This window comes from Castor canadensis, chromosome 12 (assembly GCF_047511655.1).
Source record: "Castor canadensis chromosome 12, mCasCan1.hap1v2, whole genome shotgun sequence".
Lineage (NCBI taxonomy): Eukaryota > Metazoa > Chordata > Mammalia > Rodentia > Castoridae > Castor > Castor canadensis.
This window is the reverse complement of record NC_133397.1, coordinates 47,876,511-47,902,159: the sequence shown is the minus strand read 5'-3', so window position 1 is coordinate 47,902,159 and position 25,649 is coordinate 47,876,511. Positions and strand designations below refer to the sequence as shown.

The 25,649-nt window shown below is 36.6% G+C and overlaps 1 protein-coding gene across 3 annotated transcripts; it reads left to right on the top strand.

The window, feature by feature from the left end:
* Nucleotides 1–2,520: 2,520 nt before the first annotated feature.
* Mtif2 (mitochondrial translational initiation factor 2) lies at nt 2,521–25,649 on the top strand. 3 transcript variants are annotated; one of them, XM_020156630.2, is made up of 16 exons: nt 2,521–2,663; nt 2,990–3,181; nt 3,959–4,067; nt 6,532–6,754; nt 7,117–7,228; nt 10,148–10,319; nt 10,771–10,931; nt 12,273–12,449; nt 14,845–14,984; nt 17,849–17,973; nt 19,404–19,608; nt 19,944–20,196; nt 21,177–21,317; nt 23,123–23,287; nt 24,592–24,732; nt 25,452–25,649. In XM_020156630.2, the coding sequence occupies exons 4-16, from the start codon at nt 6,539–6,541 to the stop codon at nt 25,622–25,624; spliced, it is 2,181 nt and encodes a 726-aa protein (XP_020012219.1). In that variant the 5' UTR covers nt 2,521–2,663; nt 2,990–3,181; nt 3,959–4,067; nt 6,532–6,538; the 3' UTR covers nt 25,625–25,649. The 3 variants fall into 3 exon arrangements, with proteins under 3 accessions (XP_020012219.1, XP_073905840.1, XP_073905841.1); XM_074049739.1 differs by having other exon boundaries at nt 19,929–20,196; XM_074049740.1 differs by lacking the exons at nt 10,148–10,319; nt 10,771–10,931 and having other exon boundaries at nt 19,929–20,196.

The window sequence follows — 25,649 nt, the reverse complement described above, 5'->3', positions numbered from 1 at the left end:
TAAAAAATTACCCAAAACCTGGAGACAGGCAAAATGGATGGCTGTTTGTCCTTTCAATATACTATTGGGTTTTATATAGCAGGCACCCTTTGGAATTACCTTATTCCCCAGGAATGTAAAGTGTTGGGGAGAAAAAACCTTCCCCTATCCTTTTAGATTCAGTCATGGACACATGTGAATTAAACTTAACAAAAGATAGATTATAGAGGAAAAGACACACAATTGTTAAATTAATATTTACCTGTAAGGAAGTTCACAGAAAAGAAGTGGAACTCTAAAAGGTAGTTAGACTTTGGAGTTACATACTTTTTTTTAACATAAGAAAGCTTGAGCTTTAATAGTTCATAAATCATGAAACAAGTAGAAAATGTATAGGGGAACTAGTGGAGAATAGTGGCAATTTTAGTAAGGAATATTTATGCAAACTCCTTTTTGACTCCTTGTTTATGTGGTAAACCTTATTCTTCCCTTCACAATATGGGGGCTGGGGATACATTTACCAAGGGAAATTTATGCCCTAATTTTAGGCAGAAAAGTGGAGGGTAGAGAACTCTCCCTGTATCTATTGATTTCAGTTGTCTTTTGCTCAAGATAATTCTTATGCCAAAGTGGCATGTTTTGAGATGGCATATCCTGAACTCCTACTGTCTTTTTTTTGCTCAACTTGATATATAATATTGTTTAGCATATAGATATTATACAAGTCTGTAAGGATAGACATTAATATGTAGAAAACTAGTGGTAATAGAAATAATTTTGTCTATGACTTTGTCCCATAAAAAAGATTAACACCAAAGGTAAATGATTTATTGTCCTGGATGACAATAACTAATTTTATATCTAAATTATCAGTTTTGCTGAATGTGATGCTTCATGCCCATAATCCTGGTACTCAGGATGCTGAGGCAGGAGGATTTTGAGTTTGAGCCCAGCCTGGACAACACAAGGAGACCAGTATCAGAAACAAAACAAAATAGAAAGCAAAACAAAAATATGTTCCAGCCATCAGTAGCAATCAGATGAACAGGCTTAAATTATTCCAAAAAATGAACCAATAGTTAGCATAGGCTGGGGGGTGTGGTACAGCATACGCCTAGTATGTGTGAGGCCCTGGGTGTAATCTCCAACACAACAAAAGAAAAAGTTTCTAGCCATGAGCCAGTGGCTCACGTCCATAATCCTAGCTACTTGAGAGGCTGAGATCAGGAGGACTGTGGTTGGAGGCCAGCCCCAGGAAAATAGTTCATGATATCCCATCTCCAAAATAACCAGGGCAAAATGAACTGGAGGTGTGGCTCAAACAGTAGATCACCTCATGAAGTCTTGAGTTCAAACTCCAGTCCCACCAATAAGGAAATTTTCTAATTTTGGCCTTGGAAACTTTTTCAGGTCAGCTAATCTGTTCCTTAACTGTCCTCACCCTATTTTTTTTTAATGCTTTCTTCTTATATTTTTACATTAGAACATCTTTATTAGAAAATTACCAGTTATTTTCACTTTAGTATCAGGGGAAGAAAACATGAACATTACTTTGACATTCTAGCAACCCATTTCTGCTTGTTTTTCATCTGCTTGGCAAGGAAAGTAAAGAGAGGAGAGAACTACTTGCAGAAAGTGAACGTAGGTAGATGTTTGTGAATGGTAGGTAAAATGATGGTAGCAATTGGAATGAATTCAATACTTTTCAGTTGTGGGAGGTACTAGACTCAGATAAAAAGATTTCCAGGAGAGGGGTGTGCATCCAATCATGCAATAACACTGATTGCCCACCTTTGAGTTACCTATGGGAAAGCCAAAAACAAAACAAAAAATCGGTATGTGGGTGTGTGGAGGCATGAGTTAGGAAGTTAGGGCTGTGGGAGAGAGATAAAAGCAAGCACGCTTTTGAGTAAGAAACTATTTTGTGCCATGCAATTCAGGAATGGCAATGTTAGACCTGGAAGACTTAACAATCAACAAGAGGTGGTAATGACTGCAGTAGGAAGGATGGGCCAAAAGACATAAATTCCAATCAAGACAATAAAGAGCACTGGGATGAGACTTAATAATCACAACAGCAAACACTCGACCCAGATGCTATTATCAACACTATCAACTCACTAAAACCCTCCTATCATCCTGTGAAGCAGCTACTGTCGTTACTTGTCATAGATGAGGAAACTGAGGCACAGAGAACTGACCAAGTCCACACACTGGAAATGAACTGGGAAAGGACCGCAAGCACTCTGGCTCTACTACTCCAAATACTGTCCACACCAGGTGACCTCTGAAAGAACTCCTCACTCACTGCTCTCTATCGCCGTCGTCCCTGGCACTTTTTTCCTTCTTGTTAGGCACAAGTATCTGAAAGACATATCATTCTCTCACATTTCCTCGCTTACAGACCAGAAGCAGCAGTAATTTACTTCCTGGATTGGAATGGGATCAACGGACACGATTAACAATGCGCGGCTGAACTTGGGAGGAGATCGCCGGTGGAACCAACGCCGCAGCTCTTACATGCCCAGCCCTGGCTGCTACACCGACTATCCCGAATCAGGGAAGAACCGCTTCCGGCGGGACCGGAAGTCCGGCGGGGTCCGTGTGTAGGACGGACTGACGGGCCCACAGTTCTCCTGGGTCCGGAAGGCGCTGTCTGCCGAGCCTTATGCAGGAGCGGCTGAGTAAGTGGGTCCCTCAGACAGGGTCGTCCGGGTGGCGTGCCCTATTCGGCCGCAAGTGTAGGTGGTACACATCACGCGAATTCATAAAAACTGCCGGTTCGCAAGGTGTTGCAAGATGCATTTCTTACTTGAGTGACTCCTTCATGTGACCAAGGCTTGTCAGCAGTTCTCCCTCCCACAGGCAGCCGGCTGGCGTCCTTCCTGCGCCCGGGTCCCATGCCCATCCCACCCCTGTCCAAGGCTTTCTGGACTCGAGTTAGGGGCCGAAGGCACCCCACGTTGTGATTTTTTTGCTTTTACAGTGACTTTTTCTCCTCTCCTTTCAGATAAGTTTCAAAGCCGCCAGTTTACATCCAGACGTTTCCGCTTAGCGCGGCTGCTTAGTTCCAACATTCTTCAGTGTCCTTGCGGCGAGAATCACCGACCTGGGAGGTAGAAAGTCTGGGTGCAAGGCCCGACTGCCCCTGCCTAGAGGGGCGACATTGGAGAAACCGGACTCCAGCTTCCTCTTATGTAAAGTGAGAGGCTTTTGGGTGCTTCCAGTGCTGACGTTCGCGTTGTTGTCCCCATGTGTCTTATCTAATTCCTGCCTCACTTACACTTCTGTATGTAGGGTCCTTAGCCTGACTGCATTAGTCTGTGCCCTGGTCAAATCTGGGCTTCGGATTCGTTTACGAATAATATCCTAAAGAATCCTGTATTCTCTGAACACTTACTGCTAGATCAGGTGTCCATACCTAAACAAGGTTTTGATGTATGTAGTTCTTGAAGTGTTTGATGGATGTGAATGTTTGGTTACTATTTAGTAAATTTCTAAATCTTTTTTTCCTGCTTTTGATGCTTTTGGTGGTGCTGGGTTTGAACTCAGGGCCTTGCACTTGCTAGGCACTACCACTTGTGCCCTATCTCCAGCCCTTGAATTTCTAAATATGATGTGTGTGTATGTTTTTGTTCCTTTTTATTTTGTTTATTTATTTTTTGGCACTACCAGGGTTTTAACTGAGAGCATCATGCTTGCTAGGCAAGAGCACCACCACTTGAGCCACACCTCCAGATTATAAATTTCTAAATATTAATGTCTATTTCTTTGGAATTAAGTCAGAATTTTGATCTTTATTTGAATAACTATTTAAGCTAAAATACAAATTATGTTAAGCACACAAAAAAACCTCAGAATTATCTATAAGATAGTGACTAATAGCTGGTGATAAAGTATGTACATCATCTAATTTTCTTTTTCTAGCCTTTTAATAGGAAAAATAGATATTTAAACACTTTTACTTTCTTTTTTACAGAGCTCAGGGAAAATGTGGCCCAGAGGAAAGAAGTGACATGCTCAGTCAAGATAACACTGGTATATGACAAAGCAGGTGTCCACCCAAGGTTCTTCTGTTGTCCAGTCAGGTAGTTTCTTCACTGTCCTGTGCCTTTTTCAGTTACCAATTCCTCCCTTTAAAAATATTCACTGTGCTTTATTTACTGCAACAGAACCATAGACTACTTTCTTGGAAAGACTGGTTGAAATGTAACATTTAATTTTTTTTGGTGGTGATACTGGGGTTTGAACTCAAGGTCTCATGCTTGCTAGGCAGGTGCTCAAATCCCCAGCCGAACATTCAAGTTTTAATTTAATGTCCAGTTATGTAGCAGTTTTCACTTGCTCAGAGCCTTAATTTCTTTGGTGATATCTTGTAACTCGTATCATTTCTGAATAATTTTTAAAGAGTATATAGCAGAAATAGAAATGTACATAAATAATTATGTAATATTGTAAATACATTCTGTATTTCATATAAATACAAAATATAAGCAAATTGTAGAAATGCCTTCTTATGAGAGAAACACAACATTTTAAGACAATGTAAGAGTTTAGGATTTGTTCAAGATAGCTATATATGTTTAAGGTAAACACATTGAAATATTCCATAATTTTTATTCTTTTTTTGTAATGTTGAATAGTATAAAACAATATTCATAATGTGTTCTTTAGTGGTAAAGTTACAAAATATTTCATTTTTTAAAAATAAAATAGAAGTAAGCACAAAGGAAAGACTTGAAAAGATAGACTTTAAAATGTTAAATAAGGTTTTTCTTTTGGTGGTAATGGGGTCTGAACTTAGGCTTTGCGTATTTGAGTCAGTCATTCTGCTTGAGCTACACCTCTAGCCCTTTTCTTTCTTTTTTATTTTATTTACTTTTTTTGGTGGTATTAGGGATTGAAACAGGCTCTTGTGCATGCTAATCACATGCTCTCTCGCTGGGTTACACCTCCAGCCCAGGTTATTTCTGAATAGGGAATAAAAAAATTTTTAAAAGTCTTTCAGCCCATATTAACTATTTGGAAATTTATTCCCCTTTCAAAACAAAAATAAAAAAACCTTGAAATGACTACAGTTCACAGAAAGGATTGTACGTATCATTGCAAACTATGTCAGTCATAGTTGAGAGCTACTATATTGAAAACTCTGAGGATGGGGAGCTTTTTGTGGAAGTGACTCTGCCTTATTAAATTTTGTACCAGAAATATCAAGCACAATGCCTGGCATATGGTACTTAGGGAATGTTTCCTAATGAGAAAACTTGTGCTTCTTATTTTATGTTAGTTGCTTCTGCCCCTAGAAATTGAAAAAAAAGCTGTAGAAATGCAGTTTTGAGAGCAGAGGAAATAAAGGACTCAGAGGAAAAGAATTATATTACTAATGATTTCTATTGTATTTCTTGCAAGATGAGTGTGGTGGTTCATGCCTGTAACCCCAGCATTCAGGAGGCTTAGGCAGGTCAGTTGTGAGTTCAAGGCCATCTTGGTGACATAGTAAGACCCTGTCTCAATTTAAAAAGTAAGATAAAATAGAATCTTCTTTATTCCAAGAATAATATTCAAAAGACATCATTCACTATCAAGTGCCTTGTTTGCACTATAATGCGTCATTTTTGGGGAGAGTGAGGTGGATAGGAGGAAAGTGTTCAGAGTTAAAAGACAATTCCAGCCACAGGAGGCATCTATAAAGGTTCAGAAATTAGATGACAAATTATTTGAGATTATGGCTGGGTCAGAAACAACAAAATCTTGGGACGTAGGAGTGGGAAGACCACTTTAGCAGAGGTAGATAGTGAGACCCTATATAGCATGTTACGAAGTTGTACATTAAACTGGGGTAATGGGGAGCCATTATTGGAAGGTGCTCAGCAAGCAGAGAGGTTGTGAGTTCAGATTTGCGTTTTAGGAAAGTCATTATTGTTTAAGCCCCCAAGTTTATGGCAATTAGTTGTGTCAGCCTGAACTGACTAATACTGTGCTCAATATTTTTTTGTTATGGAGTACAAATCTGGTTTGGTGGGCTTTTTTTTTTTTCCTGCAGTAGTGGGAATTGAACTCAGAGACTTGGGAATAATAGGAAAGAGCTCTACCCCATCCCTGAAAAATCACTTTAATTATGATTTAGTTAGTTGATGTTTCAAGACTGACAAAGCTTTTTTTTTTTTTTTTTTTGAGACAGGGTCTCACTATACATGTAGCACATGCTGCCCTTGAATTTGAGATTTTTCTGTCTCAGCCTCCTTAGTGCTGTGATTGCAGACACACACCTCAACACCTGACTAAAAAAAGCCATTTATAAAATCATTTGTTATGGTATTTTAGTCCTATTATAATAGTAATATGAATAGTGATAATAGCCATTATCTAGAGAGTACTTGGTATGAAATCCCATCTCTGAGTAAAATGAATTCTTTCAGGGCAGGAACCCAGTTTTACTCATTGTTGTACCCTAGCAATATAGTGCTTTGAACACAGAAGATATTCAATTAACATTTGTGAACATGATTTAACTATTAACCAAAATTTTATTTTAAAATCTTTTTTTTCTAGGAGAAGCATGAATCAGAAGCTACTGAAGCTGGAAAACTTGATACAATTTCACACTGTTTGTAGGCAGCTGCACAGTCTGGGTCAAAGAAGAATGTTAGCACAGTGGAGGCATGGATTTTCATCTTACCCAGTGTGGACAACTCAGCTGTATGCCCGGCCCTGGCAGACAGACATGCTCATTGGCACGGGTTTATCTCAATGTAGACTTCTAGTCACAAAGAAGGTTGTTAGAAATTTCTATCGTAGATTGTGTTATTTGCTCTGAGATCAAAGTGCCTGTAACCATGAGTAGAAATATATATTGAGTATTTTGTCATTTAAAGAAACTTTATTAATGCTGTTCTCTAGACAATAGATGTTTGTGAGGAAGGAAGGTTCTGGTTAACTGATGAATTTGATTACTTGAAGATCAATATTAAAAAGTGGACTGAAGGTGCAGTATTTTTAATTTTCGTTCAAGGTTTAAGTACTTATGGGACTGTTTATTGGTAGAGGTAGCCATGATAGTGGTAGATAGTCCAGAATAAATCTATATTGTCACTTAAATTTTTTTCTTCTTATTTATATGTTCTGTCTTTTTAATAGGAAAAAAAGTCATGGAAATTTCAGTTACCCGCAACAAAATCTAAAAAGGAGGTAGAAGTATGGATTGGAATAACTGTTGAAGAACTAGCCAGAGCAATGAAAAAAGACATAGGTGAGCTAGTACTCTTAAGATTTTGCTTCAGTAAAAGTAGAGCTGGGTATATGGTGCATACCTGAAACCCCAGCTACTTGGAAGGCAGAGGCAGGAGGATCAAGAGTTTGAAGCCAGCTTGAGCAAAGTTAGCCAGACCCTATCTTAAAATACAAAACAAAAGGGTTAGGGGGTATGGCTCAAATTGTAGAGCACTTGCTTTGCAAGCACAGGGTCCTGAGTTTAATCCCTACTAATACACACACAGAAAGTGGAAAAATTGGATGAAACTTTCTTTTTCTGGGGCTGTTAGAGTAGGTCCAAACAATGTTTTTTTTACTGAGAGACTATCTTTTACTCTTTTACTTTCTCTGTCTTTTATTCTAATTTTCCGATTTCCCCTTTTCACTATTTTGACAATATCTATAAGGTCAGCAAAGTAATATTTTCCATAGTAACTATAGTGTGCTTTGTAATAATAGCTACAAATTTTAATAAAACAATATGTGAGTATATTCTTTTTCCAGTGCTAGAGATTGATGCCAGGCTTTTGCACACACAAGGGCACCTATTTTTAAAAATTAAATCATAAACAAAGGTTAAAACTCATCAAAACTCCTTACTCATAATTTTTACCTCTCTTTTATTAGTTACTACTTTAACTGCCTTGAGGTTATTTGTGCCTGTAGTATCTATGCAGTAGAAATGCAATATAATAGTGTGCTGCTGTGTAGTTCTTCCCATTTGCATGCCTCCACTTTATGTTGGTAACTTGAAATCACCCTTGGTTGATGTATTTCCACCTTGAAAATTGGAAAATGTTTTAAATCATGGACTTATTTTTTTCTAACCTCCGTAGTAAACATTTACCAGCACACCACTAAATTGGATTTTCTTTTTGTTGTTGTTTTGCTTTATTTTTGAGATAGAGTCTCACTGTGTAGCCCACACTGTGTAGCCCACACTGTGCAGCAAGCCTGAACTTGCTATGTAGCCTCGGCTGGCCTCTTAACTCACGATTTTTGTGCCTCAGCCTCCTAAATGCTAGGATTACCTCCTAAATGCTAGGATTACACATGTCAAGCTTCGGTGTTCTTTTAGAATAATGTTCTGTTTACTTGAGGGTGCCTTTCTTTTATATTTATTTTTTAAATATATATTTATAGAATGATTGAAGATCTGGAAACATAAAACTATTTATTTAAAAAAAAAAACTATTTCATCATCACAGAAACAATGATTTATTATCTATGGGGGAAATATCACAGATTAAACCAAAGCACATTAAGCTAATGAAAAAGAGATTAAATATTTTTCCTATATTTCAAGAATTTTTGGAAACCCTAAATAAATACATAAATAACAAATAAATAAATTGTGGGCATGTGTATTCAGAAGTATATACTCTGTGTGTGTGTGTGTGTGTGTGTGTGTGTGTGTGTGTGTGTGTATGTACAGGCAGTCTTCATTTTTCATGGCTTCTGTATTTGCAAATTTGTCTACTGACTAAAATGTATATTAGCTATAAAACAATGTAGTTCAAAAATCAGTGTAGCTCATAAATCAATATTCAGAGCACTTCTGTATTTGTTCTTAGACATGCTCAAAACAGTGAAAAATTTGAGTTGCCCCATGTGTATGTTTCCATCTGAGATTGAATAAGATGTGTTCTGCATTCTTGTTTCCTCTCCCATACTGGAAACATACATCCTCTTTATGGTCTGTTTAGTGCCCTGCTTTTCAAATGTGTGTACTTTTCATTAGTGATTTCACTATTTAAAATTGCCCTGCGCTAGGTGCCAGTGGCTTACATCTGTAATCCTAGCTATTTGGAAAGCTAGATTGAGAGGATCGAGGTTAAAGGCCAGCCTGGGCAAATAGTTCAAGAGACCCCCATATCCAAAATAAAAACAGTAGAATGGACTGGAGGTGTGGCTCAAGCAATAGAACACCTGCTTTGCAAGTACAAAGCCCTGAGTTCAAACCCTAGTACCACCAAAGATTAGATAAATAAAATGACCCCTAAGTATAATACTGAAGTGTAACAGCATAAGAAGACTGTGATGTGCCTTAAATAGAAAATGTATTAAATGAGCAAAAGTGTCTTTGATAGAAACACATAAAACAAGATTATGTATGAGTCAGTTGATGAAAAATTGTGACTGGAGCCTTGAAAGAATCTATCCCTGTCTCCTAAGAGCAGTGGTTCAGTATTTGCAGCAACTCCATAGAATATAACTGTTGCAAATATCAAGAATTGACTATATATATATTATATATACACATTTTTATTTGCGTAACATACAAGACTACAAGTTTTCAAAGAAATAGACTGTGATCAATGACAATACTAAATGTATACAAAGTAGCTTAATGTCTTATTGTTGGTGCAGATGGTTCAGAAGGTACATATATATTCAAGCACTTATGGATATACAAAAATGTCAGTTAAGATGATTGCATCCCATTTTAAAGGATTACAAAATTTTATCTTCTTTGTGATTTGTTAACCTACACAGTTTGTATACTTATACTGAGTGTACTGTTTATATAAACTTTTTTCCTTTTTCCTTTTGGCAGTTCTGGCATTTGAATTTAGGATTGACCTGCCACTTGCTAGGCGTACGCTCTACCACTTGAGCCATGTCTCCAGCTTCTATAGATTTTTATTAATAGAGATCACTTTTTCGCCAGGTGCCAGTGGCTCACAGCTGTAATCCTAGCTACTCAGGAGGCAGAGATCAGGAGGATCACAGTTCAAGCCAACCTGGACAAATAGTTCATAAAACCCTACCTTGAAAAAACATTCACAAAAATAGGGCTGGTGGAGTGGCTCAAGGTGAAGGCCCTGAGTTCAAGCCCCAGTACCACAAAAAAAAAAAATCACTTTCTTAAGCATTTAATTCATGATCCTAAAAGTTTTTGTTTTATTCCAATCAGATTGTGTATATGAAGCTTTATTAAACACTGCTATTGACATAGATTCACTAGAAGCAGACTCACGTTTAGATGAAGTCTGGATCAAAGAAGTGATAAAGAAGTCAGGGATGAAGTTGAAATGGAGCAAGTTAAAACAGGACAAAGTCAAAGAAAATAAAGATGCTATAAGAAGGTAAAACTTTACTATGTATTGGGGGAGAGAGGCCATATAGTTTTACTCAAGCATATTAATGGGAATATTTGCCTTAAAATTTCTTTTATGACTAAAATGCTATGTGAATAGAGGACAAACTTTTATTCAAAGTGTTTAAAGCATCAGAATTTATATTCAGCTAATTATAAAACTAAGGGTTATTTTTCATAGTTTGCTGAATGTATATGTAAATCTAAATTTTAAAATTTGATTCAGTTCTGCCCACTGTTGTGAAGATGCCAACTTCATAATAGGTAGGTAGTCACTAAATACTCTGTCATAGGTCATTATTTTTTTAAAAGGGGAAGAGTTATGTCTATTCAAACTCGAATGTTGGATTTTATTGTTAGTGGTAGCTTGCAGAAATTATTGCAGGTTATAAAGTGTTTCTGATATTTAAGAAATGAAACTCCTTTGCTGTTAATTGTAGACCCCCAGCAGATCCAGCGTTATTAACCCCAAGGTCCCCAGTTGTTACTATAATGGGCCATGTTGACCATGGGAAAACGACATTACTTGATAAACTTCGAAAAACTCAAGTGGCAGCAATGGAAGCTGGAGGCATCACTCAGCACATTGGTGCCTTTCTTGGTATGAATGCAAGTTAACTTACAATGTACTTGGGAACCCCCATTTTTATTTTCTTTAACCAAATTTATTTTCTTTAACCAAATGTCATGATATGAAATACACAGATTCAAAGTAAAATGGAAGGCTAATCTTAAAGCCATGGGAATGATGAAATGCAGAGCAGGTGATTAAAAGTTATTTTGTGCTTTCTATAAGAAATTTATGTTGCTATTTTTATTATTGCTCATTTGTAGTTTGATTTAATGAGACTAAGATATTTACTTAATTCAGTTTATGTAAACGCCAGTGATAAGTTAGATAATGATAATGATAATTAATTAAGTAGTAGCTACTATTTACTGAGCACAGTGCTAAGCAATTTTTTTTTTTTTTTGTGGTACTGGGGCTTGAACTCATAGCCTACACCTTGAGCCACTCCGCCAGCCCTTTTTTGTGAAGGGTTTTTTAGAAATAGGGTCTTGAGAACTCTTTTCCTGGGCTGGCTTTGAACCACGATCCTCCTGATCTTGCCTCCAGAATAGGTAGGATTACAGGTGTGAGACACTGGCATCCCACGCTAAACATCTTACGTGCTCCATCTTTTTTGTTTGCACAATAACATTAGGTAGGAATTGATATTTCTGTTATGGACAAGGAGGCTGAGACTTCTTCATGTTAAGTAACTTGCCCAAAGTACATAGGTAGTAAGTGGCAAAGCCAGGATTTCAATCCAAGGTTGTTGGGCTCAAATCTTGTCCTACTAAATGTATACTAAATTGTTTTTCTGTGGCTTACGGCAGTTGTATAGCTGCAGTCTGCCAATGTAGAGGTGACTGTCCATCCAGCTATTTGTTTTCTCCAGAATGGTTATCAATTGGCACATTTATGAAAGTAACTATATTCTAGAACTATGTAGAGTTTTAGTTGAAAATTATTACATGAAAATCTTGAAGGTCTCACCAGTTTTTTTTTTCCACTGTTAATTTATGTTTTCATTGTGAAATTTCATCTGTATTGTTCTGATTAATATTAATGGGAGGTATGGTGGTGCATGCCTATAATCTTACCTGCTCAGGAGGCAGAGGTAGGATGATTGTGGTCTGAGGCTGGCCTGGGCAAAAGCAGAAGACCCTATCTGAAAAATAAACTAAAAGCAAAAGAAAGAACTAGGGGCATAGCTCAAGTGTTAGAACACTTGCCTAGCAAGCTTGAGATACTGAGTTCAATCCCCAGTATCAATAATAATAACAAATAATAGAATTTTAAAGAATTATTGATTGTGTTTGATGATGTCATATATTCCTTCACATTACAGAGGTATGTATTGGACACCTTCGTGTTCTTAAATTTCTGTTTCCACAGTTTCTCTGCCTTCTGGGGAAAAGATAACCTTTCTTGATACTCCAGGACATGCTGCCTTCTCAGCAATGAGAGCCAGAGGTGCTCAGGTTACTGACATTGTCGTGCTGGTTGTGGCTGCAGATGATGGGGTGATGAAACAAACTGTAGAATCTATTCAGCATGCCAAAGATGCTCAAGGTATTGTGGATAACTTACAGGGATCAGAGAGGAAGATTTTCTTTTTTACTTCTTAATGATCTACCATCTAATTGTAATACTGGAGCCATTTACTTGTAGCTCATTTAATCTTCACAGCACTCCCAGAATTGTTATGCCTATTTTACAGATAAGCTTCAAAGATAGTTAAGTTGCTTTTCCACAGATATAATTAAAAGGAAGAGGATAGCAGGATTCAACTTGGAACCTGTGATGACAAATAAAATCTTTCTTCTATTATGTTTTTTTTTTTTTGCCATTTTGGGACTAGAACCCAGGGCCTTGCAAGCATGCTAGGCAAGTGTTATAACACTGAACTATATCCCCAGCCCTGTATTTTTTGGGCAGTACTGGGGTTTGAACTCAGGGCTTCATACTTTCTAGACAGGCATTCCACTGCTTGAGCCAGCCCTACCATGCCTTTTTTTTTTTTTTAATTAAACTTTTAACATGGAAAACTTAAAAAATAAAATTCAGTAGGAATTGCATAGTGGTAATATTCTGTTATTCCTTGTTCATTTATTTGAAATTCTCTATAGAGAAACTTTCCCTTCATCTGCTTTAAATAAGTTCTTATTAGAAAATCACTTGGTTATCTTCTCCCTTATGTCTTCATTTAAAAATTGTAGTAAGAGCCAGGTGTAGTGGTACACACCTATAATTCCAGCACTAGGAGGTGGAGGCAGAAGGATGGGAAGTTCAAGGCCAGCCCGAATAGTGAATTCCAGGTCAGCCTGAGGTATATAGCAAGACCTTGTCTTAAAAAATACTTTATAATAAGAAATAACACATATACATCCTATGTATTAGTTCTTTTTTTTTAACACATTGTTTTTATTTACTTATTTATTTTGTGGTGCTGAGGTTTGAACTCAGGGCTTCACACTTGCTAGGCAGGTACTCTACCACTTGAGCCACATCCCAAACTATATTCTTTCTGATTCTGATATGGTGCTATACCTGTCCCCACAGAAAAAATGTGATAAGCATGTCACATTCTCCCCAGGTTTGTTGGCAAGACCACAAAGAAGTTGAGAATTACTGATCCAGCTATTTCTTTCATCTTCCAACATGAAAACTGAGACCCAGACAATAGCCAGAACTCCCCTCCCCCAATTATATACAATTACACAGCTGATTTGCAACTTGTTTGTATTTGAAATGTGAATCTTCTAGTGTCCAGTATTACTTTCTTCCCTTTTTATTTCCTCAAAACTACCTTTGTGTATTACACTGGGCTCTTAATGATTCTAGACAATAAATGGCAAAAGGAAGGGAGTGTTAAATTGGCCAGGAATCCCATAATAAAGCAGTTTGTTGAGATGAGATAAAGGCATGATATCATGCTGTCTTTGTCTCTTCTTTTGGTCCCTGTTAAGTTCAAGTTCACAAAAATAGAATGTACTTTTTCAGAATAATAGGTTGTAGGTTGCATAATTTTTTGTGACTTTTTCAATTTCTGTTCCTTTGAGGAAATTATAGAAATAGTGAAAATCAACTAGAATTATATCCTAGAATTTTGTCTTATATCTAATGAGAATATGTTTAGTAATGACAAGTTATAAGATTCTTTGGTTCATTCATTAAGTATGTATTTATTGAGCGCCTACTATGTGTTGGTCACTGAATTAGGTCATTGAATAAAGAGTTGCTGTAAATCCTAAAAGAAAAATTTGCATTAGTGATACCTTAGTTCATCTCAGAATGAAATGTTCAGTTTTTTGTTCTTGTTTTTGTTTTTTTTGTGGTACTGAGGCTTGAGATCAGGCTCTACACTTTGAGCCACTCTACCAGCCCTTTTTAATGATGTTTTTTTTTTTGGGATAGGGTCTCACAAACTGTTTGCCCAGGCTGGCTTCAAACTGTAGTCCTCCTGATCTCTGCCTCCTGAGTAGCTAAGATTACAGGTATGAGCCACTGGCGCCCGCCAAGATGTTCAGTTTTGGCTGTGAATTAATAAAGCCTGAAAGAAGAGGCAACTAATCTGATGGTATTTGAATCACACTTTCCTCTTGAGTTTTTTCCTGGAGATTATCACCAGTGTAGTTACCAATTTCACTTTTAAATTTAAGGATTGGCCTTTCTTTACCAAAAATATTAGACTTTGTTTGTTTTTGTTTTTTGATCATCACAAGTGTCTGTTCTTAGTTCAGAATCTGCTTATAATTTCAGTTTTTGTATCTCATAAATGGATTCCTTCTTTATGTGTAGCTAGTAAAGTAGGGAAGTATGTCTGAAGTAGGTCTCTCAGATCTTTTGTTAAATAAGTACATCCACTGAATAAAGAGAAAGCCAGATGAGGCTGGTGTGTCTCATTGTGGATACCTGGAATTGAAGGTGTTCTCATTTATACACTTCTTAACTTTTTCTCTTTTAGTTCCTATTGTCCTTGCAATAAACAAATGTGACAAACCTGATGCCGACCCTGAAAAAGTGAAAAAGGAGCTTCTGGCTTATGATGTGGTGTGTGAAGATTATGGAGGTGATGTTCAAGCAGTGCATGTCTCTGCACTTATGGTAAATGCACCTCAGAGACAAATGTGCTTGGATGTGAGGGCTGTGCATCATGTACACAGTGTATTATACCTAAAGAAAATTTTGGTGTACATAATTTGTGGGGTTTTTTGTTTTATTTTGTTTTGTTTTTTTGGCAGCACTGGGATTTGAATTCAGGGCCTTGGACTTGCCTAGGCAGGCGTGCTTCTGCTTGAGACACTCTGCTAGCCCATTTGTGGTGTTTTTTTAAAAAATTGAGTACTAAGCAAAGCTGGCATTATTATTCTCCTGATCTGACAGGTTAGGAATCAGGCCCAGAGAGAGTGGTTTCTAATTCATAGAGGTACAGCTGATGGGTGGGATTGTTCTAAACCTGACACTTTTAACTAGGAGATACTTAGAATGAGGATAATGAATACTGAATGATGGGGGAATAGGGTAACAGGAGAAATGAAATTCAGTTAGTAAGAAAAATTGCTTGTATTTCAATGCCTTTTGTAAGTAGAACACTATAGAATAGGACTCGGGCTTTTTTCTTCTTCTTTTTTTTGTGGTATGGGAGTTTGAACTCAGGGCCTCACACTTGGTAGACAGGCATCTACCACTTGAGCCAGCCACCTTAGGGCATTTAAGAAAGATTTATTTAGTCAGGCACCTGTGGCTCATGCCTGTAATCCTAGCTACTCAGGAGGCAAAGATCAGGAGGATCACAGTTCAAAGCCAGCCTGGGCAAATATTTCTGCGAGACCCTGTCTTGAAAAAACCTATCACAAAAAAGGGCTGGTGGAGTGGCTCAAGGTGTAGGCCCTGAGTTCAAGTTGCAATACTGCAAAAAACAGATTTACTTAAATAAATAAAAATTTCACTAATACAAAGATTAACTATTCATGTTGCTTTTATTATTGATTAGTATTGTCTGAATGTTTGTATGGATAAAAATGTTATAAATTTTAAAATGATATTTATGGCAAATTCCATTTTCTTTAAAATTGCAAATTATTTTTTTCTTGAATGAAATACACAATGAAGCTCATAATTTGCCTTGTATCAGCATATTCTAATTCTGTTATCCTATAGAGGTGGCTGCTGTATACTGATTTCCTTTTTGTCCATTCTGGCCATATTCCACAATTTACTTATAGTACAGACTTTTTTCTCCGTGAACATTCACTGAAGGAATTTCATTTCATCTTTAATTTTCTTAAATTTGTTACCTCCCAAATGCTTATAAGTTATGCTTCAATTAATAGCAAAAGTATGCCTCTTTTCCTATGAAATTTATAAAATGCAACCTTATTTTTCCACTGTACCTCAGTTGTTAATGTACTCTGGCAAGCTTAATACAATAAGATTAAAATATTTGAAGACTTCGCTGGATATGGTGGTACATACCTGTAATTGCAGCTACTTGGCAGGCTCAGGCAGGATGATCACAAGTTCAAGGCCAGCCTTGACAATTTAGCAAGATTCTGTCTTAAAATAAAACAGAATTAAAGATGGCAGAGGATGTAGCTCAGTGGTAGAGTATTTCATATGTGAAGCCCTAGTCTTCCCCCCCAAAAAAAAAAAGAAAGGGAAGGTGAGAGAAGAAGGGAGGTAGGGATGGAGAGGTAGAAAGAGGGGGGTGAGTAAATAGAGGGTTAGAGCCAGGGAGTGAGAGAAGAAAGAAAAGAAAAAGAAAAATATTTGAACACTTGACCACCTTCTTTCTCAGTTGCCACCAGATTAGGTAGATGTAAAGCTGTTGAGGCAAATTTAGGGGTATAGCAGAGATAATGCATAGGGGATTTAGGGAATTGCAAAAGAGTGGTAGGGAAGTAGGATGAGGTCTTCTTTTACAAGATGTAGGGGACTACTTCATGTAAAAAAACAAGCTGGTGGTTTGTCTGCTTAGGACACAGACATCAGGAGGATCACGGTTCAAAGCCAGCCCAAATAGTTCAAGAGACCCTATCTTGAAAACATCCAATACAAAACAAGGCTAGAGCAGTGGCTCAAGTGGTAGAGCGCCTACCTACCAAGTGTGAGGCCCTGACGTCAAACCCCAGTACCACCAAAAAAAAAAAAGAAAGAAACAAGCTCTGCTTTTTGTAGCATCATTCTATATATTAGAATGAGTATTAGGAATAAGCCAGTGGGAAAGCTACTTTTTTCCTATAGTTGTCTGTTCTTTTTATTTTTTTGTCTTTCTCATCAGTCTGTTCTTTTATACTTGGATAACTATGAGCAGTCTCTTAGCTGAGGCAAAAAATGGAAAAATCTCTTGCCCATCAATTCCAGTTTTATCATCAGTTATTCAGATGTGCTCCTACAGAGCATAATAAAGGTAAAAGATAATCCAATCTAACTTCTTCCTTTTATGATTAAGGAAGGGAGATACAGGGAGGCAAAGTGAGTTTTTCAAGACTGGGTGGTTGTAGAGTATGGCTTAGAGTCTGGGTCTAGTCTGTACCTTTTCTTACTATTTATAAGAAAAAGTAATGCTTGATTTATAGGATTCTTGTGTGGATCAAATGAAATAAAAGATATGAAGGCTTATTCAACTGGATAAAACTTGAAATAAAAGTAGCATCAATAGGAAAGTTAGGCAGTTGAGGAGACAGACTGGATGAAGAAAGTGTTTGTGAAAGAAGCACCACCAGTGGCTAACCTAAGGAAAAAAAAAGACGCTCGTCCTTTGCAAGCTCTGTTCCTGGGTCAAACTCTTCCATTGATCCCTCCCTTCATCCTTCTTTCTCTCTTTCTTTCTTCTCTCCTTTTTTTAAATTGGGTAATTCAAGTTTTTAATGCCTAAAAAGTATAACCGTCAAGGATTATTTGGCTTTCTAATCCTGATATTTTCAGGTAATATTTTTTAATGTGTATTAATCTTTTTGTTGTTAAAGGGTGATAATCTGATGGCTTTGGCAGAAGCAACAATTGCTCTTGCAGAAATGTTAGAATTGAAAGCAGATCCCACTGGTCCTGTGGAAGGAACAGTAATAGAGTCATTCACAGACAAAGGAAGAGGGTAGGACGATGCTAAAATGCTTCTTTTTAATAATTTTGTTTCATGACTTTTGTGACTAACTTGATTATATAACAGAATACTGTTTATATTGCATGTCATTAGTTCATGAGCAATATTTTCAAAGCATTTGTTTTGAGAAGTATTTTATCCTATTAGCACAGAGAACACAAAAATGCACTTATTGTCAATAGACCATAGCAACTATTTGTGTATGTTTAGTCATACTTAGATGACTTAAGTATTTCAGTTTGTTGTTTTTCCACAGGCTGAATTGTTAAAGCCTCATAGACTAACATAAATTGGAAGTAAAATATTGTCGCATTTCAGGGTTTCTAAATTCTTTATGGCTTTATCCATTAATTTATTCAAAAGTCTTTGAACTAGTGTGTTCTTCTTGAATATCCTTGCCAATATTAGTAAGAAAGGTTTTCTCACTAAAGGTTTGCTTTATAAGCTGTAACAACTGAGCCATCTCTTTGCTGACATGGACAATAAAATAGAAAGTAGATTAGGATTGTGTCAGAACACAATCTTAGCATAACCTTACAAAAAAATGTTTTTTGTTTATTGTTATTCGGTGGTTTTTGAAACATGCAACATTAAATGTACCATGTTAACCATTTTTAAGTCTACAGTTTAGTAGTGTTAAGTATGCTTACATTGTTGTACAGTAGATCTCTGGAACTTCTTCATCTTGCAAAACCAAAACTGTTTACCCATTAAACACTAATTTCCTCGACATTCTCTCCCCAGTCCTTGGCAGTCACCTTTCTATTTTTTGTTTTTATAATTTTAACTACTTTAGATACTGGAGTCATATTGGATTTATCCTTTCATGACTGGCTTATTTCATTTAGCATAATGTCATAGAGGGTCATCCATGTAAAATACAGTATTTCCTTTTTCTCAAGGGCTACATAATATTGCCCTGATCTCCCATTTTCTTTGGACAGAATGTCCATTTATCTGTTGACAGACATTTTGGTTGCTTCTACATCTTGACTATGGTGAAGAATGGGTTTTTTTTTGGTTGTTGGTGGTTTTTTTTGTTTTGTTTTGTTTAAGTGGGGCTGGCCAGGCATGGTTATATACACAGTCCTAGTCCTTTGATGGTTGAGCCAGAAGGATGAGAATTTGAGGCCAGTCTAGACTACCATAGCTAGACCTTGTCTCAAAACTGCACCAAACAAACAAAAAACCTTGGAGCCTTGCACATGCTAGACAAGCATTCTATCACTCAGCTACATCCCAAGACCAAGAAATGTTTTTTTATAGCATCAAAAACTGCTTGAGAACTTGAGAAGGGAATTACTCTTGTGTACACATAAATTTATATGTATTTAAACCTCATAAACATCTCTTTTCTTAAGAAAGCATAGTTACATTCTGACTGTGACAATAAAGCATGTTTACTTTCATATTCATTTTAGTCCTGTTACAACAGCTATAATTCAAAGAGGAACTTTGAGAAAAGGCTCAATTCTGGTTGCTGGAAAGAGTTGGGCAAAAGTACGTGCAATGTTTGATGAGCATGGAAAAACAATCAGTGAGGCCTATCCCAGCATGCCAGTGGGAATTATAGGCTGGAGAGACCTTCCTTCTGCAGGAGATGAAATTCTTGAAGTAGAATCTGAGGTATATCAAGCTTAATTCTTGTATATTAACTATGACATAATTGTTTTAAATATCAGTAGTCTGTACTGTTACATCATATAAGTGTGTTAATGATAGCAAATAATTCTAACTTATAAGGAGCCATGTGGGGGCCAGTCGTGCCATTTTAGAATTTGACCACAGTATTATTTTTTTTAATTTGAGATAAAACTTGTAAATTAAATAATATCAATAACTTATGAATTTGGTGTTTTTATTCATGAGTTAAACCCCTTTCATAATGAGAACACAAAGCATTTAGCCTAGCAGGCATTGGTGTCTAATTTATTAAATAATGCCAGTTTTACCCTGTGAAGCCAAGGGCACGTGAAGTTATTGACTGGAGGAAGTTTGAGCAAGAACTGGAGAAAAACAAAGATGATCTGAAAATAATAGAAGAAAAGCGAAAGGAACATCAAGAAGCGCATCAGAAAGCCCGGGAGCAGTATGGCACTTTGAACTGGAAAGAGAGGTCATTTAAAAAGTACCTGGAAAGAAAAGAACAAAGACCCTTAAAGGCAAAAAAGAAAGCAGAAGGAGACTCAAATGTACTCCCTATAATTATTAAAGGTGCCTTTTTGAAGATTTTACTTTACAACTCCTTTTTAAATATATATATTTTTTCTTTTTTAATTAATTTTTTTCCTTTGTTGTTGTGATGGGTGGGGGTACATTGTGGCATTTACAGAGGCTCTAACAATGTATCAGATATGTCATATATGAATTCACCTCCTCAGCCATTCATCTTCATCTCCCCTCCCCTGATCCCTGGAATAGTTTCAACAGATACCATTTTTGCATTTACTTACATGTGTATACATTTTATTGCACCATATTTATCCTCCTGTCGCCTTTCCCCAATACCTCCCTCCTCCCATTGATGCTATCCCTCCCCTTTGGGCAAAATCTTTATTTTCACAATTAATTTGAACCCTTATTTTTTGTTGTTGTTGAACCAGGGTCTTGCTATGTATCCCAGACTAGCCTTGGTTATGATACTTCTTCCTCAGCTTCCCCAGTGCTGCAATTATGATGTGCACTGCCACGTCCCAGCAGACCCTGAAATTTCAGTATTTGAGAGGCATTTTTCTGGGTACATACACACACACACACAGATATATCTATATATCTATACAGATATATAGATATATAGATATCTGAGGGTTTTTTTGTTTATTTTTCGGTACTGGGGCTTGAACTCGGCCTACACCTTGAGCCACTCCATCAGCCCTTTTTTATGATGGCTTTTTTCAAGATAGGGACTCAGGAACTGGACTGGCTTTGAACCGTGATCCTCCTGATCTCTGTCTCCTGAGTAGCTAGGATTACAGGCATGAGCCACCACCTGGCTGTTTCTTGATGATTTTGTTCTAAGTATACAGTTAGTACATTATACTTTATTAATAGATATTTATAATGCTAAATCTAAATAAAAGTGGCTGCAGTGGTAAATGCCATTCCTGCCATTGCTTTAAATAGATTAATGTCATTTTTGTATCTTTCAGTGCCTGACTGGTACCACCACCAATTTTAAACTTTTCTGTATTTAGGTGATGTTGATGGTTCTGTTGAGGCCATTTTGAACATCATGGATACCTATGATGCTTCACACGAGTGTGAACTAGAATTAGTGCATTTTGGAGTGGGTGACATCAGTGAAAATGATGTTAACTTTGCTGAAACGTTTGATGGTAAGGATCCTATATCCTATGTGTTTAAAACTGTGTTTCCTACATCACTTTGTGAACTATTTACTTCTGTCTTCTGTAGTGAGGCTTGTCACACCTAACATTCCCATGGCATCACCCTTCCTGCTATAGTCCATTCCCAGCTAGCAGTTGAAGCTGAACAGGATGTGCAATATTGCAGCTATTGCTCCATTTGCCATGGATTTTCTGCAACTTTGGGGAACTACTTCAAGACCCAGTGGTGTTTGATTTTTTTCCCCCCTGCCCTTGTACTGGGGTTTGAACTGAAGGCCTAGAGCTTGCTAGGCAGACACTTTACCATATGAGCAGTGTCCCTCAGCCCATGTTTGATTTTTTTAATTATTATTATTTAAAGCATCATTACTGCTTCCTTTCCCTAGTTTCCCACCCTGCCCAAGGTTGCTGCTTTTAGACTTTTGAGTGTTCCTATCACTGTTATCAGCCTATTCAGTACTTCTCTTCATCTTTTAACTTTTAGCTTCCTATTTTTGTTACTTGATAACTTTATAAACTATATCTTTGTAGATCAGAAGATTGTTTTAGCTTTATACGCCTAGAAGGTTGGGGATTGTCGTTATTAGTTGAACTTACAGTACACAGAAAGGGTACTTCTGTTACTAACTTGATCAACACCTAGTAAAGCACCAACATTGTTGATTGATGAATCATTTAGAAAGGAGGTAATTTAAAATCCGACTAGATTAGAATTTGATGTCATCTCTACTACTGAACAGGTATTTTCAGTAATGCTGATTAATTCAAAGTATTTGTTAGGCACTAGCTAACCAGCACAGTGTACTGAAGATTTTTTTTTTTTTTGCAGTGTTGGGGGTTCAGCTCTGTCTTGTGTTTGTTGTGTAAGCACTCTGCCATTTGAGGCATGTCCTAGCTGTCCCTCCAGACACCTGTTTTTTGTTTTTGCTTTAGTTTTTCAGGTAATGATCTGGCATTTTTGTGTGGGGGCCAGACTCAGACTATATCCCTTCTACCTGTGGCCTCTTTGGTAGCTGTGATAACAGGTGTGTAGCACCACACCCATCTTATTGCCTGATACAGGGTCTTGCTAACTTTTTTACCCAGGCTGGCCCTGAGTCTTGATCCTCCTGATTTCTACTTCCCACGTAGCTGGAATTACAGGAGAGAGCCACTGTACTCAGCTTGAAGGATTTCTTAGTAAGATTTTTGAGGTTCTTGTGTTTTACTTAACTTTTTTTCACTCATTCATTTTGTTTAAAGGCAAGAGTATTTTCTTTTGCTTCTTTTTCTCCCAAAGCATTTGCAGTTAAATACACTGGGTCTTTTTTTTGGTAAAATGGTCAGTTCCATGAAAGTTCTTTTGCTTCTTAAAATAACTTGAACTTTGCCACTTAAGTTACTATTTTTGAATCTTTTGGATAGGTAAGTATAAATCACAAAAATCGTAGGCCAATAAATTATAATAATAGAATTGTCATTAAAACAAAACAGTATTTCAGCCTTAATCATTTTTTGTTTTATTTCCCTGGTATAAAAGTCAAAGCTTTATTTAGCACACTGCCTTACACAGTTTGAGCACTAAAGAAAATTTTCTTGTTAAACAAGATATAATTTGTAAAATTTCTTCAGTTATTTGAAAATTTACTAGTTTTCATAGGAAAAAAAAACACAGAATTTCTCTTCTCCCCAGTTGTTGTTGCTATTTAATTTATATGGAAGAAAATAATTTAGAATTGAGTTTCTGCTTAAAAGACAAATTACTGTAATGTAATTATTTGTGTTACTATAGTGATTATGCTTCTGTTTGCCAGGTATTATATATGGTTTTAATGTGAATGCAAGCAATGTTATCCAGCAGTCAGCTGCAAGAAAAAGAGTAAAAATTAAACTTCACAAAATTATTTACCGTCTTATTGAAGATTTGCAGGAGGAACTGAGCAGTAGATTGCCCTGCCTTGTGGAAGAACAACCAATAGGTGAGTGTTGAGTGAATATTACTGTTCAACATTTATATCTTAGATGCTTATGAGTAACACCTGAAAGCAAAATTCAGGGGAAATATATTCACTGTTCCAATACATATCTTATGTTCTAGAATAAGTGACTACCATGAGAATTCATGTAACTTATACACGTGCTCTGTACAACACACTTTACTTAAGCCCAGAATATACAAAGGCAAATAAGGCAACTAAGAACTTGCCCTCAACCTTAGACATGAGCAATTATGGTAATACAAATTTGGCTAGGATGGGAAGCATAAAAAATAGTGTCATGGAAGGAGCCACTTTTTGTCCTGGAACTGGCTGAGAAAAATATCATGATAAGAAAATTTACTTTATATTTAAAATTAAATATATTAAAATATTCTTTCTAGCATACCCTTTGGCCAGACTAAAGGCTGAATTTGTTTTAAATTGTGAGGTATTGTGCCCATTTGCCTCTAAAGTACATTTGCTAAACACAAGAATGTTCTCTTGTAAAACCACAGAACAATGATCAAACTAAGGAAGTAGCAACTATACATTATTTAATTTATAATCCATATTCAAATTTTGTCTATTAAGCCCATGGTAGGTATACTTTGTTTTTTTCCCCTAGTCTAAAATCACAAGTTACATTGTCAGATCTCTTTAGTCTCATTTAATCTGGAATAGTTCTTCAGTCTGTCTTTTTTGACCTTTACATTTTTGAAGCACATAAGTCAACAACTTTGTATATCTTAATTTTGAGTTTGTCTGATGTTGCTTCAGGATGAAATTTGGTTTTGTATTTTTAGTCCTTGTATATTTAGTTCAGGCTTTTCTGAGCTGCTAAACATGATCATACACAAGTTTGTATGTTCTTATACTAAAAACAGTTAAGAAAAGAATCCTGAGGGTGTCTAGAAATGAGCATACATACACCCCCAGATAACACTAACAAATAACATTGGTCAGCTAACACCCTCAAAATTGGAAAAACTAAGTCATTGAATTAGTACTGTCCAGTGCATATAAAAACATTTTATGTAATTTAAAAATAAATCAAGTAATGATAAAATGATCTATTCTAGAAAGTATATTGAAGGAAAGCTGAAGACTAGATTTTCATGGAGCAGACGAGAATACTCAAGGATTTTCATCTGATACTGATTAGGAAAAGTTGGTTTAGTCAAAGAAACCCAGACTTCTTTCTGTGAATGAGCTCATATTTTTAATTCTTACACTGCAGAATGTCAGACATTACATACTTCTCAGAATCACTAATTTTCTGTACAATTTATTTTTTCTTCCTAAAGGTGAGGCTTCTATCCTAGCTACCTTCTCTGTAACAGAAGGGAAGAAAAAAATTCCTGTGGCTGGCTGCAGAGTCCAAAAAGGACAGTTAGAAAGACAAAAAAAATTTAAATTAATCCGTAATGGACATGTTATTTGGAAGGGTAAGCATTATCAAAACCTATTTCTCTGTCATATTCAGTCTCCAACCCCTGCTTGTGTAAACATCTGAAATCCATCTCTCACTCACTCACATATTCCTAGCTTAGATTTTTTCTAATTGCTCTGTAGATGGGCTCCATCCCTGTTAGCTCTGGTCTTCCTCTAGGATTATTAGTCCCTCAGTCTTGATTTTTTTTCTAAGCTTTTTAAAAATTGGCCTCAAACTACATTTCCTGTTCTATTTCCTACACTTCTACATTCTATTCCTTTCCTAATTTGATCTTTTGCTAGGCAAGATCCTTTGCTAGGTAAGAGCAGGTACTTACCACTTGACCCACTCAGCCCTTTTTTGTTTGGGTGTTTTTGACAGGGTCTCATGAACTACTTGCCATCAGGCCTTGAACTTCCATCTTCCTGATCTCTGCCTCCTGAGTAGCTAGGATTACAGGCGTGAGCCACCAGCGCCAGGCTGCAATGTCTTTTTTCCACTTGAGTCCTGAGTACAACCCCAAGTCTACAGTCTGATCTTTAAAATAGGTTTAGGATTTTCTGCTGCAAGTTAAAATCTTTGAACTTCTTTTGGACGTCCCTGGTATTTAATATCACTTAACATGAAAAGACTATAAAACTTTTAAGAATTTCAGTGTCATTTTCAACACCAAACTACATAGCATTTATTAAGTACTTATTTGGTGAATATACTTTCTTTTTTCCTTTAAAGGCTCACTGACCTCATTGAAACACCATAAAGACGATGTTTCAGTCATCAAAACTGGGATGGACTGTGGTCTCAGTTTAGATGAAGAAAAAGTAGAATTTAAAGTGGGAGATGAAATTGTTTGTTATGAAGAAAAGGAAATTCTAGCTAAGACTTCTTGGGATCCAGGATTTTAAAATTAAATCAATGTCAATGACTAAA